This window comes from Sprattus sprattus (assembly GCF_963457725.1).
Source record: "Sprattus sprattus genome assembly, chromosome: 8".
Classification (NCBI taxonomy): domain Eukaryota; kingdom Metazoa; phylum Chordata; class Actinopteri; order Clupeiformes; family Clupeidae; genus Sprattus; species Sprattus sprattus.
Window position 1 is genome coordinate 22370425 of NC_137927.1, and position 20620 is coordinate 22391044.

Here is a 20620-nt window from a genome sequence, read left to right on the forward strand (position 1 = left end):
ACAGCCCAAGGAGGCGGCCACCATCCACCCCAGCCACTATTGCGCTCACACTTGACACACACTATAGGTGGCTGCACACCAGCAGCCATGTAGCCATGTGTCAGGAGTCCAGGCACACTTACTATAACAGACTAATAAAAGCACAGAGTAGGGCTGAGGTAACCATGACTACAGCAGGTCAAGTTGAGTCAAACTAGTGCACCCTTCAAATTGAGCCAACTTACACATGCAAAAAGATATAAGATATTGAATGGGATATCTATAGACTGGTGAAAGATATCAACCCTTTCTGGAACTGCACATGACATGCACTGTAAATGCAGTATAAGTTAAGTCCAACTCTTACAGAATAAGCAACACAGTATAATGCAGAAGATTGTTGAATAAACTGTGAACCTTCACTGTATGCGTTACGGCTTGGGAGTGGAGACAGAACAGGCTCTAGTATGAGAGCTCATGGGTTAATTTCATGACACTACAGTGAAATATAATGCAGAGGCAGCAGCATAAAAGTCTAGAGAGGCAAAGCTTAGAGAGAGAAAGGAGGAATGGTTAGTACCACACATCTGAAAAATAGGGGTGAGGGAATGGAAATGAGGCGCTCCTCCCTGCTACGACACACAACCTCATTCTCCTCCTCTCTCTCATACACACACACACACACACACACACACCTCATTCTCCTCATCTCTCTCATACACACACACACACACACATGCTACGACACACACCCTCATTCTCCTCCTCTCTCTCATACCCGCACACACACACACACACACACATGCTACGATACACACCCTCATTCTCCTCCTCTCTCTCATACACACACACACATACACATGCTACGACACACACCCTCATTCTCCTCCTCTCTCTCATACACACACACACACATGCTACGACACACCCCTCATTCTCCTCCTCTCTCTCATACACACACACACACACACACATGCTACGACACACACCCTCATTCTCCTCATCTCTCTCATACCCACACACACACACACACACATGCTACGACACACACCCTCATTCTCCTCTCTCTCATACACACACACACACACACACACACACACACACATGCTACGGCAGACACCCTCATTCTCCTCCTCTCTCATTCCCATACACACACACATGCTACGACACACACCTTCATTCTCCTCCTCTCTCTCATACACACACACACACACGCTGTCCTCCCTGCCACAAAACACACCGTCATTCTCCTTCTCTCTCTCATACCCACACACACACACTCAAGGGCAATTCAGCCGTGGATGTGGGCATGGGAGAGCAGTGGTCTACCACTTCCCCCGCACACATTTTTCCTACTGGTCGGGGATCAACTGGCCACCCTACGGTTCCCAGCCTGAAACCCTAACCAGTAGGCCACGGCTGCCCCTATGCTATGACACACACCCTCATTCTCCTCCTCTCCCTCATACACACACACACACACACACACATGCTACGACACACACCCTCATTCTCCTCCTCTCCCTCATACACACACACACACATGCTACGATACACACCCTCATTCTCCTCCTCTCCCTCATACACACACACACATGCTACGACACACACCCTCATTCTCCTCATCTCTCTCATACACACACACACACACACACACACACATGCTATGACACACACCCTCATTCTCCTCCTCTCCCTCATACACACACACACACATGCTACGACACACACCCTCATTCTCCTCATCTCTCTCATACACACACACACACACACACACACATGCTACGACACACACCCTCATTCTCCTCATCTCTCTCATACACACACACACACACACACACATGCTACGACACACACCCTCATTCTCCTCCTCTCTCTCATACCCACACACACACACATGCTACGACACACCCTCATTCTCCTCCTCTCTCTCAGAATCCCACACATACACATGCTAGCGCGCTTCAGGTTTAACCTGTTGGTTTCCTTTAACCCCTCATAAACCAGCCAGAGCTCTCCATCCTCATTCATCTTATGGTAGTCTGGTGCAGGGGATCTGATGGGAGGGACAAACAGAGCGGGACAAATAAAGCAAAATAATAAAGAGGACAGATGAGGGAAGTGGGATGGTGTGGTAGTTGAGGATTGACAGACACTGCAGGAAAATAATAAGAAAATAAATATGACAATATAACATATAACAATAATTCTGAAAATGCAACATTTAAAAAGTTATACAAAAGCGATGAAAGGTTGGCAACAATGACTTGATTTCAGTTTATGGGTCCAATGATAAATCCAATGATATTCATGAAATGCTTTTCAATGCAGTGAGGCAACAAGATAGAAACCCACAGGACCAACAGGTAACCACATCTCTTATTAGTGCTCTGCAGTCCCACAGCTCAATCACCTTTGATGAAGTTCATACAGACCATCAGTCTGCAAGCCTTCACACACCTATAAGCTTCTGTTAGCCCGACAGTCCAACGCCTGACTGACGTCCCCATCTAAGATAGCTCACTCTCAGCAGGCAAAACTCATCAATCTGCAGCCCACCCTGTGTGTTTCACCCATGCCCATGTTTTTAATCCTCATATGTTCAGAACCTTCTACACCTTTCCATTCAGTAAGCACACAGCATGCATGATATCACTGAACCACAATAAACTACTTAAGCTAATGGGAATATCACGTTTTATCCACTGTTTCCCCCCCTATAAGTACAATAGGTTAAAGCTTCCGCCAGTAGCAGTGTATCTGCATGCATGTTAGTGGGTCTTCCTAAGCTTCTGGCTGCTGACCCTTGACCTTCTGACTGGCTGTGGTGAGCATACAGGGTGCTGTTCATGCACGCTGGAACATTCTCGGCAGGGGCAGCATGGTCATGCAAGATGCCCAGGGTTGAGTTACCTCAGCCTATTCACCAGCTCATTCACTTCGAGCGGTTTGTGTAAAAACCTGGGTGATCTGGACAGACAGAGGGGCACACTTAATGTTGAACCACAGAACCAACCACAGAACCAAAGAACCAGAAGTGGCTCATTAGAACGCAAGTGTGTGTGGTTGAGCATATCGGTGTGTGTGTATGCAAACATATTGTTGTGGAGATGAAGAGTTGCGTCCCCTGGACAGACAGACAGACAGAGAGCTCTATGTTCTCTCCTGTCACGCCACTGAAGACACTTCCGGGCAGTAAGTGACCATCTCAGAGGTAGGAGGTGACCATCAGAGGAACAGACCACACACCAACTGCCCAGCACCTGCATTGGTCTGTCATGTGTTGGTCTGTCATGCTGCATTCTGCATAAAAGCTTCACATAGAGGTCTGACTCTGAATCAAAACCATGTCAGTGTATTCAGTGAAAGAGTGAGTGAGAGTGGAAAACGGGCCCTGTACCTGTTGGTGTCTTTGAGGCCCATGTAAGCCTGAGTTATTTCTCCAGCGTCCTTCATCTTATGGATGTCCACTGCGTAGGCCACTGGTTCGGTCATCGTCTCCTGTGGGGACACAGCAAACCACAGCACTCAGAGAGCCATTCCACAAGTAGTCATGGTAACAGCACACACACACACACACACACACACACACACACACACACACACACACACACACACACACACACACACACACACACACACACACACACACACACACACACACACAGACAGACAGACAGAGCTTTATCTAGGTACATTCTATTAAAACATATTCCTCATATTCATATTGTGTATAGAAACACAATGTTGGCTAAATACACTCATACACACACGCAACAAGCTGATGGTGCCAGAGCTGTGGGGTAGTGCCAGAGTGGGCGACGATGCCCACAGAGATGCCATCTGATGGGCAGTGACTCATAGGTGACACACACAAACATCGCCATTCCAAAACACAGATCCTGTGAGGTTTTTTTTTTTTTTATTTATTTTTTTACAGATGGCACCTTCAGTCTGTTGCACACACACAATAACTGAACTTGGGAAAGATGCAGCCCTGATCCAACCCAAGATCAGCATCATGTAACCATTCCACAGTGAGTGGCTATCATGTAGGAAAACTGACGCTGGTAAGACCATACAGAAGTATGGGGGAGGGGGGGGAAATAAACAGATTGACAGAAAGAGAGGCAGAGAGCGGTAGAGATAGACACAGACACAGACTGATAGGTTGATATTGACAGAGCACAGAGATTGTTAAAAGTGAGTGAAGGAGAAAGCGTGAGAAAGGAGAGCAAGAGGAGACAAGGTGAACACGTGCTGACAAGCGTGCTGAGAGAGGAGAACTAGTACCTTCTCATCCTGGCATCACAGGCATAGCGTGAAAGGGGAGTGAAGAGACAGACGTCACACACACACATGATGTTATTAGAATGACAACAAAGTTGCAAAGCATTTAAAAACTCATTATTCCTTCTGTCAAACGTCACAGGTGTCCATCCAGACAACTAACATCTAACGTCTTTCTGCAGTGACTGGTTTATCTATTCTCTTCCCATTGGTGGAGGCATAGGTTCTGGGGATAGGAGGCTTCCCATTGGTGGAGGTATAGGCTCTGGGGCTAGGAGGCTTCCCATTGGTGGAGGTATAGGTTCTGGGGATAGGAGGCTTCCCATTGGTAGAGGTATAGGTTCTGGGGATAGGAGGCTTCCCATTGGTGGAGGTATAGGTTCTGGGGATAGGAGGCTTCCCATTGGTGGAGTTATAGGTTCTGGGGATAGGAGGCTTCCTACCTTGTGCTGCATGGCCTCCTTCTGGCTGACCAGCTGCGAGCGCAGGATCAGCACCTCCTCCTTGCGCACCTCCAGCTCCTCGTTGGAGGAGTTGAGCTGGTCCAGCAGCACCTTGTAGGCGGGCGAGCCTGGCGCTGACGTGTTGGCCCCAGCGTTGCCACCCAGCAGCTGGCGCATCTCGTTCAGGTCGTGCTTCAGCTTCTTGTTCTCCGAATCCAGCTCCTGGCGCTGAGGGGGGGGAAACACACACACACACACACACACACACACACACACACACGCACACACACACACACACACACACACACACACTTAAGTGTTACTCCCATGTCATATTTTGCTGTGATCAAACGGATCAAACACTCTAAACTGTGTGTCTGCATGATCTATTCTTAGATATCAGGAAAATGTGCTTAAGGGAGAACAACCCTTTCCCATGAGTATCAAGACCCCCATGGAGGGATGAGGAACTCAAAGCGGTCAAATGGGACAGGATGGGCGGTGACAAAGGGTCAAGGTGCCCAGAGACAGCATAGAGCACAGATGAGGGTGGGGCGCAGTCAGTAGTGGACGAGGTGTTTGGATGAAGTGATTGCTCCTACCTTAAGAGACTCGTACTCCAGCTCAGCACCGCGAGCCTTCTTGTGTTCCTCATCATCCTAAAGACAAGGGAGACGAGGGAAGGAAGAGAGAGAGAGTAAAATGACCCAAGTGCATGTGAATAAGGTTATTACATTCCCAACTTACACTGTGTAGAAGGAAACAGTGAGTTGCTGACTCACCCTAGCTCTAGCCCGCTGAAACTGCTCCTCCCGGCGGTCCAGCTCGTTTTGCAGCCCATGCTTTTCCCCTTCCAGCTCTGTGACTCTCTTCTGCATCTTCAAGAAGGTGGACATGTCTCCCCCCCTGGTCATGTCCTGAGCATGGAGAAGACACACATAACAGTGAGACACAAACACGCTAAAAAGGTAACACTGTTTGACTACACTCAGTGTATATTATAATCTACTGGTTCCTGTTTCCGGATCTTCTCCACACTGGGGTAATATCTGTGAGCACTACACTCTTCAGTGGGCTCTTCAGCTGAGACGTAGGACGGGTTTGTTCTCATGAGCCACTTGAATGTCTCAACAAAGAGTATGAGCAGGAAGTGGTGTTGCTCCCCTCACCTCCCCGCCACGGGATCCTTCCTCGGACTCTGCAAACTCCGAGATGTAGGTGCTCTCGGATTCGTTGCTGCTGTGAGTGGAGTCTGTTCTCCTGTGGCCTGGCTTGGGCACGTTCTGAGGGAGCAGGAGGGACAAGGTGAGAGAGGCATTTATGGAGGCTGAGTACCAGCTCTGTGGACTCTGATGGCTCCATCATCACAGACCCAGCTTGAACATCACATGAGGCTTTCTGAGGAACTCAGCAGTGTTATGAGCAGTCTACAAGTACACAGAGCTTCAGATCACCCTTGCTGGCATGGTAACATACATGCAACCATATTTGTTCATCTAGCCAGGGAGACAGCAACACTTGCATTTGGTTCTACACTTTAACTGTAAAAAATTATTTAAATCCTTGGGAAGTGAGTTGTTTTGGCGGTGTATTGCGTTGCTACTCACCACGCTGAGGGACTCTTTCAGGTCGTCGTGGCGTTCCTCCAGGCGAAGGTGCTCGGTCAGGAGGTTCTGGTAGCGTGAACGCTCCTCGTTCAAGTCGGTCTCCAGCTGGTGGGTCTCTTCCTGCAGCGCGCGCTGCATCTTCTCTGTAGGGTGAATGCATAGACACAAGTCGTTAGCATCAATAGGAGAGAGCCTAGTCTAGGTGGGTTACGTAGTACACCAGGAATCATACAGTAAAGGTCATTCAGCCACTTAAATACATTTAGATGAGATTCTTTAGTCGGTACAATGAACAGTTTGAAGACACACACATGGGATTTAGTTACGTTATGACCGTACTAATCCGGCCTGGGGCTCCGGTGGGGCTCCCCTGTGCTACGGTGTTGCCCGTTTTGTCTCTCCTGCAGGGGTGGTGCCTAGGAGATAATGGGCGGGCCTATATAAGAGCTGGGATTGGTAATGGACAGCCTCTCTCGTATCTCGTCTGGCTGACACTTTGTGTGTGTGTTGCTGATCTGGTTCAGAATGGTTTTGATCCAGTGGTGAGGGCCTGGGGAGAGCCTGCCTGACCGCCGAACTCCATATGGATACTTCCTCCGTCCTCGTCGTGTTCTTCACTTTTGTTTGATTACCTTACTGCCCTCTGGACATATTGCACTACACTTTCCTTTTAATTCATTATACTTATTGTTTCTCTTTGTAAATAAACCTTTTACTATTTAAATCACTACAGTGTGGTCTACCCATTCTATGTCAGGGCTGCCTTGAGCCAGGCAGTCGTGACAGTTACATGAAGATCTGAGTGCGAACAAGTACTGAGCTTTAAAGACTGAAGTAAATAAAGTCAATCTAAGTGATGAGGAGAAATATGAGTGGAGGAACCTGTCATCTGCTGGCTCTGCTCCTTGATCATGCGGTTCAGGTCGTCTTTTTCGGTTTTCAGCAGCCCATTCTGTTCTTTTAGCTCTGCCACCATCTGAAAGTGCCACACACACACACAGCTTAAGTGTAAAACATATGAACAGAAACTAGATTTCAATTTCGCTAAGGAAGCCAATCTGCTTGTCTTACCTACATGGGGTGTTATAATATACAGTATACGTTTTGGTATAGTTCTCTATGCTTTGCAAAACGTTAGAATCAAGAGGTTGTATGATGATAGACCTTAAGGAATTTTGAAGTGGAAAGTTTTTCCTTAATTATTTAGATTTCTTTAACTTCTTAACAGCACTGAAGTTACAAAAAGGAAACAATACAACACTAGTTAAACAGATCTAAAAAATGAGGTTTGAGTAAAGTGAGTAAGTACTTCAGACTGCATTATATTATTCATTATTGTTTATAGGAAAGCATTAGACAGATTAGAGCAGAAATAACACAATACTAGGAGCACAGTAGCAACAAATCCTTAAGAAATGGAAAATGCTGCCACCTAGTGATAATAAAGTTAAATTAAAGTAGTGGCATCTGTGTACCTCCATATTATATTCAACTCCACTAGCATCAATGCCACATGACTAGCTGCCTGAAAACAAGAGCGCTGTTTCTGAGCAGAGATCTACACAGCCTACTGTGGTCTACATATGGGCTACGTCTACCTAAACTACAGCACATCTCCTCCTCACCTGTGACAGAGACATGGTTTCTGGGCCATATACGCCACAGCCCCCCATTGGACTTCCATGGGCCCTAAATCATGACACATATGCTCTGATATTTCTGAATGAAGAATGAATGAAAGGATCTAGCTCAGGACGTCTAGAAGAGGGATCTTCATCTAAAGTGGGACTCTTGGGGGCTGGATGCTATGTGACTAATGACTCAACTAAGTACAACACATGAAGTATTCAAACTCTCTCTCTCTCTCACACACACACACGCACGCACACACGCGTGCACACACTGACACACACACACACAGACACAAAGGCAGACAGACAGACAGACAGACACACCACATACTCACATGCACAACACATACATCCAAACTGATGGCATGTCTTTGTTTTATGTGTGTTGTTATATTGTTCTGAATGATTGTAGTGTGAGACATGTTTAAAAGCTCTGCGTTCATGTGTTGCACATTGCAGGACATGTCTCCCCTTGAAATGTGTGTGATTTCTTTTTGCATACAGTAAAGTATGCAGTCTCTAGCATAACATAGCAATGTTTGGCGACTGGCATTTTCCTTAGCATTGGTCCATATAACCAAATGTGTGTGCTGAGGGCCGCCCTCCTGTCGTACCTTCTCCATCTCGTCGCGGTAGGTCTCGGCCCAGTCCTCGATCACCTTCTTCTCGCTCTGGGTGGTCTTCAGCTCCTGGCGAAGGCGGGCCAGCTCCTCCAGCAGGGAGGTCACCTTGTTGGAGTTGTTCTTGGCGTCCTCCTCGGCCGTGCGCAGGCGAGTCACCTCTTTGCGCATCTTTTCGCTCTCGATTGCGTGAGAGTTCTCCAGGCCCGCCAGCCGCTCGTTGACCGCACGGTTGTCTTTGTTCTGACCAGACGTGCAGAGACACAAGTTAACCACACAAGTAAGACACACACACAGACACACACACACACACACACACACACACACACACACACACACACACACACACACACACAAATACAAATTCTGTAGCAGAACTCTAATTTATTTTAGTTTAGTTTAGTTTATTCTGATACATCAGTGGCATTTGTATTCTGACAAGCTGACAGCACTAATGGGACAGCATGTGGTCCCTACTCAGCCCCTAGAGTGTGTTATCTGAACAGTACCGAGTGGGCTGTATGCTGCCCCATATGTGACAATGCCCAGTTAGCAGAGGGCAAGCCGTGAGCGTCTAGACACACTGATGTCTCCCCTCTCCAGCACTATCTCTGGCCAACCAAAGGTCATGGGTCGAGCTCCCACTGGGTTGGCATCACACCGGTCCTCCCACAGCGAGCGGAGCAGGAGGGGAGGGGAGTGGAGGGGCAGAGGGGGAGACTCCCCAGTACAGAGTGAGCTCACCCGCTACCCAGAGCACCTGACACAGAGCTGACAGACTGCCTCAGTCAAGCAGTCATCACTCTGTGGGCATATGACCCGCATCGCCACAACACAGACGCAGTGTTTGGAGCCGATACAGTCTGCCAAATGACCAGCAATCAGAGACCAAAACTTCTTCAGTCGGACACAGGAAATCTAGATTTGGGGAGTTACATGAATTGGATCTTCGATTGAAATCGGACTACGCTCGGAAACTGGACACATGTGTCCGCACTGACTGACAAGATCTCTAGCTTAAGTGGGGTATAATAGGGTATATCTTCCTGTGTCCACAAAAGAACCCTAAACATGTAACCTGAAGCTATGGCTTCCCTCAGCGCAGAACATCTGACTCCAGGTGTGCATGGCCTCACCTGCTCGTCGACGCGTCGCTGCAGCTGCATGATCTTGTTCTCCATGCCCACGTTGAGCTTCTTGAAGTGCTCCACTGAGCGCGCCTCGATCTTCAGCTTCTTCAGCTCGCGCCGGGCCCGCATGCGCCGCACGCAGCACTGCAGGTACACCAGGGCCTCCAGTGAGCGCTTGTACCACTGCCGGGCCAGCCAGCCTCGCACCATCTTCTGGATCAGCACCGCCTTGTTCTCCCGCAGAAGCTATACACACACATACACACACACAGACACAGACACAGACACAGACACAGACACAGACAGACGGACAGACAAAGAGAAGGAGACATGAGTGTGATCAACTGGTCAAGCGACCAAAACAGTAAAAAAGATGATCGTAGCAAACCTTTCTTCTAATCCTCATTCTGTTCAGACTACAGCCCAAATAACAGAGAAAAGGAGGGAGGGCTCAAGAGAGAAAAAAGAGAGGGAGAGGGAGGGAGAGAGAGAGAGATAGAGAGAGAGAGAGGGAGAGGGAGGGAGAGTGAGAGAGATAGAGAGAGAGAGAGAGAGAAAGAGAGAGAGAGAGAGAGGGGGAAAGGGAGTGTTGGTGGCAGGACTGGGGGGGGGGGGGGGGGGGGGGGGGGGGCAGCTGCTTCAGTCTGTCAGTGGGAGAGTCCCTAAGCTCACAACCTGGCCTGGGCCTGCTCACATGACCATTTAGTGCAGATCAGGTCATGCACAGAGGGAACCATGAAAGACCAGGCAAACATGGTCAGAAATCTGATCCGTATGTCCGTAAATTTCATTTTACTAACCACTCTAGTTTACTCTAACCGTTCCCAAAATTAGGCAAAAAATGACCACACACCCATAGTTCTGAGGATGAGGGTGGTTTTGGGTCTGATTCATTCAACTCATCCCTGAAATGAATCAAGGGGCTATATGGTGTTAATATAATAACACGGGTAATGAGGCTGCCATGTTTTATGCTTCCCACTGTTTAATGGGTCAAATCAAACTAAGAAAATCTTCCAAATAATTTCACTGGAGTTGATCATTCCTATTCAGGGTAAGACAAGCTAGCTTTACTCAAAAGAACCTGACGGGATATTCTTCATCGGCATAACAAATAAACCCAATGGCTGTGTCAGAATCAGCATAATATTCACATACATTGGTTAAAATATTGTGAAACATTCAAAATCATCCCTAGGAGGCTCTGACACTCTCACAGTGACTCAGAGTGGATTTTCTTAACCCTTTATATACTTGTGGGCGAAGGAGTCCCTTAGGATACACACACGTGTCTCTCTCCGTGTGCATAGACACTGTGTGAGTATAGAATGCATGTATGTAGTGTATGTGTGTGGACCTGCTCACCCGTCTGTAGAGCTGGCGGGCCATGTAGGCCCTGAGGATGCACTGCATGGCAAGAGCAGCGGCCTTCTTGCGCTTGAATCGCGTCCTCTCGGCGTACATGCGCTGGTACTTCTGAATGATGATGGCTGAACGAGTCCTGCGCATGAACTTGACCAGCCTACAGAAAGCCGGAGAAACGCAGAGAAATAGGAAGCCAGCTTAACCTACATGCTGCAAATGCATATCAGTCCTTAGAACCCATTATCTCTCTCCCTCTGACACGTACCCATGGAGAACTGTGTTCATACTGCAGTGAGTTCCTTATGGAAGTGTATGAGTATAAGTATGAGGACTGTTTGGTTTATGGCCCCGTTATGCCATGATGCATTAGATAGATTAATCATCTTTATTATTAAAGTTATCCGAATGCAGTTCTTCCAATGTGTGATATTTCTGGACATTTTTAAAAATAGGACAGAATTGAACCTAGGATGATGTCATATCGTCACCTGTATTCATGCAAATAGTTGAGGCCCCTGTGGGCCCTGCAGAAGTGTCTAACCCTGTACTAGCCCTGTACTAACCCTATGAGTGTCTAACCCTGTACTCACCCTGTAAGTGTCTAACCCCGTGACTGTTTAACCCTGTAAGTGTCTAACCCTGTACTAACCCTGTGAGTGTCTAACCCTGTACTCACCCTGTAAGTGTCTAACCCCGTGACTGTTTAACCCTGTAAGTGTCTAACCCTGTACTAACCCTGTGAGTGTCTAACCCTGTACTCACCCTGTAAGTGTCTAACCCCGTGACTGTTTAACCCTGTAAGTGTCTAACCCTGTAAGTGTCTAACCCCGTAACTGTCTAACCCTGTAAGTGTCTAACCATGTAAGTGTCTAACCCCGTAAGTGCCTAACCCTGTACTAACCCTGTAAGTGTACTAACGAGACAGTGCTTCCATTCTGGTTACTGACATGAAACCTTTCCATAAAATTCACTCTATCCAGTGACATGGTTTGTTGTGTTGGGCCATAACAGGTGAGAGAAGAGTGGGCTTCATGGAGGATCCTCTGTGAAAGATGCCCTATCTATGAAAGAGCTGGATGTACTCACCGGCGGGCCTGGTGTCCACGCACATATCGCTGAATGGTGATGGAGGCCTGCTTCATTCGCAGGTACTTCTTACGGGCCAGCCAGCAGCGGATGGTCTTCTGGATGCGGATGCAGGCTACACGCAGTTTGTCAGCTCGGAGCTTCTCTAGGAAGGCCACCTGTCCCGCGCGGAAGAAGATCTTGGTCTTACCAAACTGGTACTTGTCTTGATCCTGAGGAAAGGACACAAAGAGCACAGCTTAACATCTTGGAGTACGTTTTTTTATTTTCATAATAATAATAATAGGTTTTTTATTGAATGTTATTTGTTATCAATAAGCTATCGTATTGCTGTTGTGTTTTAGATGCAAGCTATTGGAAGTTGGTTTAACTGCACAGGTGGTCCTATTTAAATGCTCCTCTATGCTAAAGGGTGAACTTGAGACCACACAATAAGCAGCAACTTCTACCACTGATGACTAAAATGTGCTAAAATGTGTTTTCAATGTCAACAAAATGAGATGTCAGCACATTTTGTTTTGGCAATGCCTGCTGTTATTAAGCCTGCAGGGAAAATATGCCTTCATGTAATAATCCCTTTCGAGCAGTAAGGCTAAAACAGTGATGGTCTCTTGTGTGTGCCTCAAACTGACCAGGGCACCAGGGCACATAGACACACAACCAATGGGTTGTGGTTACTTTCAGTTTCATCCAGAAAATACCACATTTGTAAATTAAATAGTAAATTCACCTCATACCAAAAGCAATGAGAACATGCTGCTGCTGTACCTGCACTAGTTGTTCCAGAACATTCTTGCAAGTCAGCTTTCTGTCCGCTAGAACATCTTTCTGCTTCATTAGAACACGGTAGCGGCTAAAGAACTCCTGATAGGTCCACCTGTTCCAAGCAACACACACACACGCACACATTCATTATTACATCTCGGTGGCATTACCTCATTCAGTGAGGAAGCAGCAGAGCATGCCTGCACATAATAATGAATGAGTGGCTGGTGACTATAATGTATGGAGATATCCAGGGCTAGAGAGTTCTGTGCTGGACTGTGTTGCAGTTTCACATTCGGGGGTGGAGTGTGGAGGGGGGTTGGTGAGGTTTGGTGGACAGTACCTGGATGGGAAGCCAGCAGCTGAGATGCGGATTGTCTCCAGCACACCACAAGCCCTAAGCTGCTGTACCGCCCTCTTGGGGTCAAATCTGGAGAAAACAGAATCAGTCAGCAACATTCTGTTCAGTGTCTACACATCACAATCCCACCGCATTCTAGAACAATCCAAGTGAAAAATATTGTATATACACAATGCCAAAAATGTGTACAGATTTTAATTCAACAAGAGGAAAGCTGCTCACGTGAAGGCGTGCTTGAAGTCATTAGGCTTAATGCAGCGTACATAGTGGGGGGTTGTTGCATTCAGGGTCTCCATCAGTAGATTAAGGGAGTTCCGGAACTGAAGAGAGGGAATTGCAAATTCATTTTCAGATCTACTTGGTGAGTGACTATATCAAGCCATGTCACATTGTGTTTTAGGGCAAAGACTTTGTTCCAGCTTTCCTTATTTAGCAGCATATCTTTGGGTTACAGGTAAATATATATGTAGACTGCAGACACACCTGAAGACCAACAGTCTTCTTATGCTCCTTGCTGGCCTGGTTGGGCCGGCCCTTGTCAGGCTTGACACTAAGAACACGCTTCCCTGGGGGGGCTCCAGTGGGGGTGGTGGCCTTCTCATCTTGAAACAGCTCCACCAAGAGGTCCAACTGGGTACAGCAACCAACCAATTCCATTAAAACCACAAACCCCTCTGGTGCCGAGACCTCTTACCAGCTCTAATTATGGCTAATGGTAAAAGCCAGCAAGCACGTTTACTTTCATTATAAAATAAATTAAACATTGAAAAAGAATCACAACTACCTGCAGGTTAACTATCATCAAGTACTATTACTTCACGCAGCAGTGATACCACAGCAAAGCAAATTGGTCATTAAAAACATCATGCAGTGAAGGCTATTACTGTTTAATCAGAGTGTACGGACAAAAAACGCTTACATGCTGAAGAGGGAAAACCAGTTAGAGTTTCAAACACACACACAAGTTAAACACTCAGTCCTCCTAGTGGAGGGCTCATGTCAGTGCAGGCCAGCCTCCAGGAGCTCTTTCTAACTTCCAGTCCACTGCTGCTGCTCTCTGGAGAGACTGGACTTACTGCACAGGCCAGAGAGCTGCTGCAGCATGCTTCCCTCTCTCTGGTTGCCGTTAGCAGCACAACAGTAGCCAAACATCATGCTGAGGAAGCACAATCATCTCCACTTCCTCCCCTCTCCTCTCCTCCCCTCCCCCATCCATCCTTTCATCCTTCCATCCATCTCTGTCTTTATCCTCCATTTAGAGCCTGTCACTTCTTGTAGCCCAGCTGTGAAACCGCAGTGAGGCAGAATGGAAGAGTGTGGTGATGGTGGTTAAAACATTAGAGGAGGACAGAGAGGAGAACGCAGAGAAATCATAGGGCCAAGAGGGAGAGAGCTTTTACCTTCTGCAGGGATAGAGGTTGTCATGGTGGGACACAAGACACACACATAAACAACACAAGGAGAAAATAACATGATCATGACACAAGGGATTCAAAAACAATATCTACCACTGCATGCATCTTACACTACAAAGTATTAAATGCCCATAAACACCTTTATGGCTTATCAGGCTGAACCAGGCTGTCATAACAACGGCTGTGTCCAAGCTGTTGTCATGGGCTAGAAGTGCAAGATGAATTTGAGATCCTGAAATTCATTTGCAGTCTTCTTGTGTCTTGTAAAAATAAGGGAAAGTTGGTGGGATAAAACTGGCTCTGATTTAGCTGAGTATGGTGAACTCACGATTGCCACAGGGACAATCAAAAATCACAGCAACACACAGAGAATGGGATGTGGGGGTTATACTACGGCAAGAGGGATGTACCAATAATGTGTCAAAATGAATGGTATAAGTGCCAAATTTCAGAACAGCAAACACAAAACAAAAAAATGATGATGACATGGAATACTGCTGATTTCCAACAGCTATGAAGGATGTATAAAATGATTAGCAATCATGTACTGATATTAATCATTAATCAAAGAATATGGAACAGCATTAGGGAAACAAATTTGTTTTACTTGATGCTCTAAATCTTTGTTTTATTTTATTAATACCTAGCAGTTACGGATTAGCGTAACCTTGTTTTAAACCCTTACCCCATCTGATCACTGAACCTGTGTCTTTAAGGAGAAAACACGCAGTCAGTGGACAATATGTTCCTACCACATAGTTCTCAACAATGACTGAACATCTACTGCCCTTTGAAGTTGGCCTCGCGGTCACATGAGCAGACCACAGCATCCTCGAGCAAAGGCCTATTTCAAACGTCACAACATAAACTGGAAATAGGATAAGGGCTCAAATACACATAACCGTTTTTTTTTAAACGGGACGCGAGCAAATGCATTGATTCCTATGGATTCAATCATTTCCATAGGAATCAATGCATTTGCTCGCGTCCCGTTTTTAAAAAACGCGTATGTGTATTTGAGCCCTAAGGTGTCCATCAGTAAAGAACAGAAATCGAAGTCTTCAACTTGTGTCTACAAGCCTGCATCGCTGACTGCTGGGATACCCCCCATTGAATTAGCAGTGAGTCACCTTTAGCCATTTCTGAACAAGCACCTCTCTTACATGCCTGGGTAACACTGGCCCTCCTTGCTCTCTAAACCCTGAGCTCTCCCATAACTAATCTGTGTGCAATCAGCTGTGGCCATGGGAAAGAAAAAAACAAGAGAGTAGAGATTGGATTGAAAGATTAGGCCCCTTTCCCGGAGGAATTACCTCCCTGATCTTTGCAGCCAAAACACACCAGAGACTGATGCCACTCTACCCAGCAGCAACAGAGAGGGCAACTGGGCTCCTAAACTACTAGTCTTTTACTTGAAGAAATATCCATCAGATATGAATTTGTCCTCAGAGGGCAGATAACATAACAGAAGCAAACCTTTTGTGACTAAAACAGACAAAACATGAGCTTTACGTTATGACCAAAGACGACCGTCGACATCATTAACACTGATACATTTGGGCTTTGAAGCGCTGGTCTTCAGCAAATGTACAAGTGCTAAAACAGCCTTCTTTCAGAGATGTTATGACACATCATCACTGAGAGCACTGACATGCACATACACCTCATGAACTCCAGATGGCATTAAAAGCTTGACTGAACAAACTTGACTTTTCCCCCCTTTTTTTCTTTTTTAAAGGTCATCAAAGCAAATCCATGATTCTGGAAAATGTCCACCAAAGCGCTCAGGGTTGTTCTCTGTGTTTCAATCTCCACTACTACTACTACAATACACACGTGGAGTCGCTACGACTTCCCTCCGTCAAACTTCACTCCTCTTCAGGGCTAAATATAGACGTCCACCAGAAGAGCAGCGTGGGGAAAGAGAGTTGGATTGAAAGAGACAAACCTTGCTTGCTTTGAGCACAACGATCTGGTCTTCGTTCACGGTGTCCTTGTTTTTCTCCAGGAAGCCATCGCACTGGTACTCCACCTGAGGGAACAGACACAGCAGAGGGTCACCACCATGACGGCACCCTCATCACCCCGACTCATAATCTGTCACCACCATGATGGCACCCTCATCACCCTGATTTATAATCTGTGATAAGCACACTCTGAATGGGTTTACCTTAATCATGGCAGACCCCCCTGTCACAACAGTACACCTATGGGCTCATATTTAGAGATCAGGAAGATCCAGCACAAGTGACCTGGGTGCATTACTTATAATGTTGAACTCGTAGGGAGACTATGTGGGCTGGTGTGCATTTCAGTTGAAGAATGGGCAGATTGGATGGTCTTGTGATGGTGGGATCAGACCAGACAGGTCCAGACAGCAGGGCCCTTTAAATGCAACCCAGGGAGAGGTGTAAGTGCACTTTGCTGCCACAGGCTATCAGCCTTTCCCTCTTGCCTGCTCTCAGGGGTAACATGAAACTGGGGCTAAAACTGGCCTAGGGAACACTAGGTCAGCCAAGAACTCAGCAGGGGGACTCACAAATGGGACTTTTGATTTTCAGGTAGAGAGGTGGAGGGCAGAAGGGCAATACTCCTTTACGTAAGGGATAACGGCCGACGAGCTGTCCAGTTCTACGAAGTTAATGGACGCTGCGGGGCAAAGAACACCACGACGCGGAGCGGAGTGGTGTTGGTCCGCAGAAGTCCATTAACTTCGTAGAACTGGACAGCTCGGAGGCAGTTATCCCGCTTATCTCCCGTTTACAACATCCAAAAATGTTTTTATTATTATTATTTAGAATTTCCTTTATCTTTAGGAAATGTAATATGCATAATAACCTGATGAATTCTTGATTTGAAGCCTAGTGCTCCCGTTAGAGAAAGTAGTGAGAAAGTAGTGCGTGGAACTGGACCTTTAGTTTCCCCGGGCGTTGCTGCAAAGTGACACTCATGAGCTCACCTCTGTAAGTAAACGGACACACGGACACAGGTATTGTTCATAAGGTTTTACTATTTACAGTTGAACTCCACGTTTCCGTTGATGGTGAAGTTGGACAGAGCAACAGGGAGGTCAAGTTTAGTAATTTTGGTCGAAGGCTCACAATCGAGCCGGCTAGTTAGCCGTGAGCTACCATCTGTTTCGATGGGTTTTTTTTCTAAGCGCTAACAGCCGCCTACAAATAATATTAGAGACTTTCAGTTAAGAATTACAATATTCTACAACATTCGTGTAGAACATAAACAACTAACCGAGTCAATTTAGACATATAAAAAGTCGTGTAGACAGCTTAATTGACATAAAACATTGCCCACTAACTTGTCCCAACACGCCGCCATCTTTGTTCAAATTATCCTAGCTGTCAAAAAATAAACGTTACGTTGGTTGTCAATGGTAACCATTCAAGAGCATTGATATGGAACGGCGATTTAACGTTTCTACTGGGACTACGTCCAAGGTGTCCGGTTATACGAACTTAATGTACACCCCATTAGCCAATCAGAAAACAGTATTTCGTTCCAGAGGGAGATAAATTCAAATAAATTAGACACACAAAAGGGCAATACTCCTTTACATTCAAATCCATAAGACACACACAAACACAGGCAGCCACAGTGTACAAGGCTATAGTGAATATCTGAACAACCTCGACCAATTTGATAAGGCCACGTGTGGGATACCTTATCAGCAAAGTGCTGAATGATGAAGGCTCTGTTGGACATCCGTGGCTTTTCAAACAGAGCGCATGTCTTCAGGTGTGTGTTGTACAACTTCTGGGCCCATGAGTCATCTGCCCCTTTTGGCATCTGGGAGCGAGAAAGAAGGTAAACAATCAGTGGTTCTTATAGAGGAACAGAGGAACAGAGGACAGGCAGTACATAACAAACAACCCTGTCCCCCCCCCCCCCACCCCCATATCATGAATCAGAATTTTGTATTCAATCTTTACCTTGCACTCCTCATCCAGCAGATCCAATATTCCCATCTTGGACTCAATAAGGTTGATGCATGGCTGATTGTCATAGAAATCTATAAGTGTCCAGGGAATCTGCTCCTTCAAGTATTCTTCCTGTTCCAGTTTAAACACATGCTACAGAGAGAAAGGTCAGAGGTCAGTCTGGTACAATACTGAGGCCTTCTCCATGAGGAAGTAATGGACCATCAGAGCCTTAACCCAGCAGATACCAGAGGCCCTTTAATTGCTGGCAAGGCCTCATCTTACACTGGACATAAAATACGATACTGGATAAGTTGATATCTTCTTGGCAAAATGGGGGAAATATGTGATAAAAGAACATTTGCATCTATGTTTAAGTCATAAACAGGGTTTTTAGATGGAAACAGGACTCACCATATTAAATTGCTGCTGAAGCTTTTCGTTAGCGTAATTTATACAGAACTGCTCAAAGCTGTTGATCTCAAATGTCTCAAACCTGAGTTGCAACACACATAAAATTGATAAGTTAATAGCATGTTTAAAAAAAGTTTAAACACCAATATCTGACTTTGATTTGACACTTGATTTGATTTGTACAGGAACACTCATCACATTGAAACGAGACCCACCCGTATATGTCCAGGACTCCGATGAACGAGTGCTGCTTGACGGAGGCGTGCAGGGCATGATTCACATGATCCACAATCCAGTTGAAGAGCTTGGCATAAATGAGCTTGGCCAAGGCATCTCGGGAGTTGATGGCCTGGAGCCTGGGGACGGTTTTGATGTAGGTTTCTGTTGCTGTTTTCAACTTCTTGTGACAGAGCCAATGTGACATGTCCTGGTAGGTCACACCCATAAGCTCACAAAATACTGTAAGGTGGCCATTGTTGGGCTGTTGGAGAAATGTACACACAAGCAACAATGTAAACATGTTTACATCTTTTATGTTAATGTGTAAACATGGATTTCATGGAGAGCTCTTTGAGGAATGACCCATGCTTTACTGAACTGTTCGTTCATCATGTAAGGTCTGACTAAGGAATGACTGCACCAATAACCTCCATGTTGAGAGACCCTTCTTTGTCGTCTCTTAGTAACTGACAGCCTTCAGAAAACTCCTTTCTGTGTATTTTTGGTCTGTTATGGTTATATATTTGTTAATATTTGGAGTTAATATTATGAATGTTGGCAAAAACTATCTTTTTTACGGCCTCATGTTGAAGTGTACTATTAGACTTCTATTGGTGATCTGGTTTCAAAGTTGCATGGATTATGAGCTGTGTGGTTTTTTTTGTGTGTGTTTGTTTTATTTGTCAATGAAAGGGTTTTAGGTGGTCAATGACTTTATAATAATAATACTGGACAGATTCCAAGGATAAACAGCAATGTAACAGAATGGGTCTGTGAATCACAAAGCTGCAAATGCTTAAATGCTGAACATCAGTATAACTTAGTAAGTAAGGTGGTATTTTTTTCTTTCTGCATCCATGTCACAGGACCTGGACCATTTGCACCACATCAGTCTCACCGGGATGATACTGCTGTCTGAATCACGGTCTTTCACTTCCACATTTCCAAGATGGAGGATTGCAGCAAGAATTTGGAAGATTCCCATTTGATATGATTCATTGATACCTGGCACCAAAGGCAGAGCATAAGCTTTTAGATAATCTTTTAAATCACAAGTCTATTGTGATAATAACAATAACACAAATACTAAGATCATGGGAAACATCAGCCAAAAAAAAAAAAAAGCATAGACAAAAGAAACAGGCTTTGATGGACAACCTCACCTAGCAACATGAAAGCGTGTCTGGTGTTGATCATCTCCTTGGCATCATCCACTCCATTGATGACGGGGTTCTGGCCCTGGTTGGTGTAGTGGAAGTCATCTGCACTGCCTACAGATCAACATCAACATCAATGCAAATCAGAGACGGCACTGCGGAGGACGATGATCATTTCAATAGGTTTACACTGCTAATGATAT

The 20620-nt window shown here is 45.9% G+C and overlaps 1 protein-coding gene across 1 annotated transcript in view; it reads right to left on the reverse strand.

Moving 5' to 3' along the window:
• Positions 1-20620, reverse strand: part of myo5aa (myosin VAa) — a 51500-nt gene that overhangs the window by 10583 nt on the left and 20297 nt on the right. Inside the window, exons 8-31 of the mRNA XM_080843126.1 lie at positions 20424-20531; positions 20159-20265; positions 19257-19522; positions 19042-19123; positions 18640-18780; positions 18371-18496; positions 16641-16724; positions 13761-13907; positions 13500-13597; positions 13260-13346; positions 12920-13028; positions 12152-12363; positions 11066-11222; positions 9707-9946; positions 8565-8813; positions 7202-7295; positions 6320-6462; positions 5882-5995; positions 5495-5629; positions 5315-5371; positions 4713-4940; positions 3380-3480; positions 2893-2949; positions 1955-2035 (exon numbers count right to left, since the gene is read on the reverse strand). Coding sequence (XP_080699252.1) covers positions 1955-2035; positions 2893-2949; positions 3380-3480; positions 4713-4940; positions 5315-5371; positions 5495-5629; positions 5882-5995; positions 6320-6462; positions 7202-7295; positions 8565-8813; positions 9707-9946; positions 11066-11222; positions 12152-12363; positions 12920-13028; positions 13260-13346; positions 13500-13597; positions 13761-13907; positions 16641-16724; positions 18371-18496; positions 18640-18780; positions 19042-19123; positions 19257-19522; positions 20159-20265; positions 20424-20531 — 3223 coding nt within the window. The remainder of the gene's footprint in view (positions 1-1954; positions 2036-2892; positions 2950-3379; positions 3481-4712; positions 4941-5314; positions 5372-5494; positions 5630-5881; positions 5996-6319; positions 6463-7201; positions 7296-8564; positions 8814-9706; positions 9947-11065; positions 11223-12151; positions 12364-12919; positions 13029-13259; positions 13347-13499; positions 13598-13760; positions 13908-16640; positions 16725-18370; positions 18497-18639; positions 18781-19041; positions 19124-19256; positions 19523-20158; positions 20266-20423; positions 20532-20620) is intronic.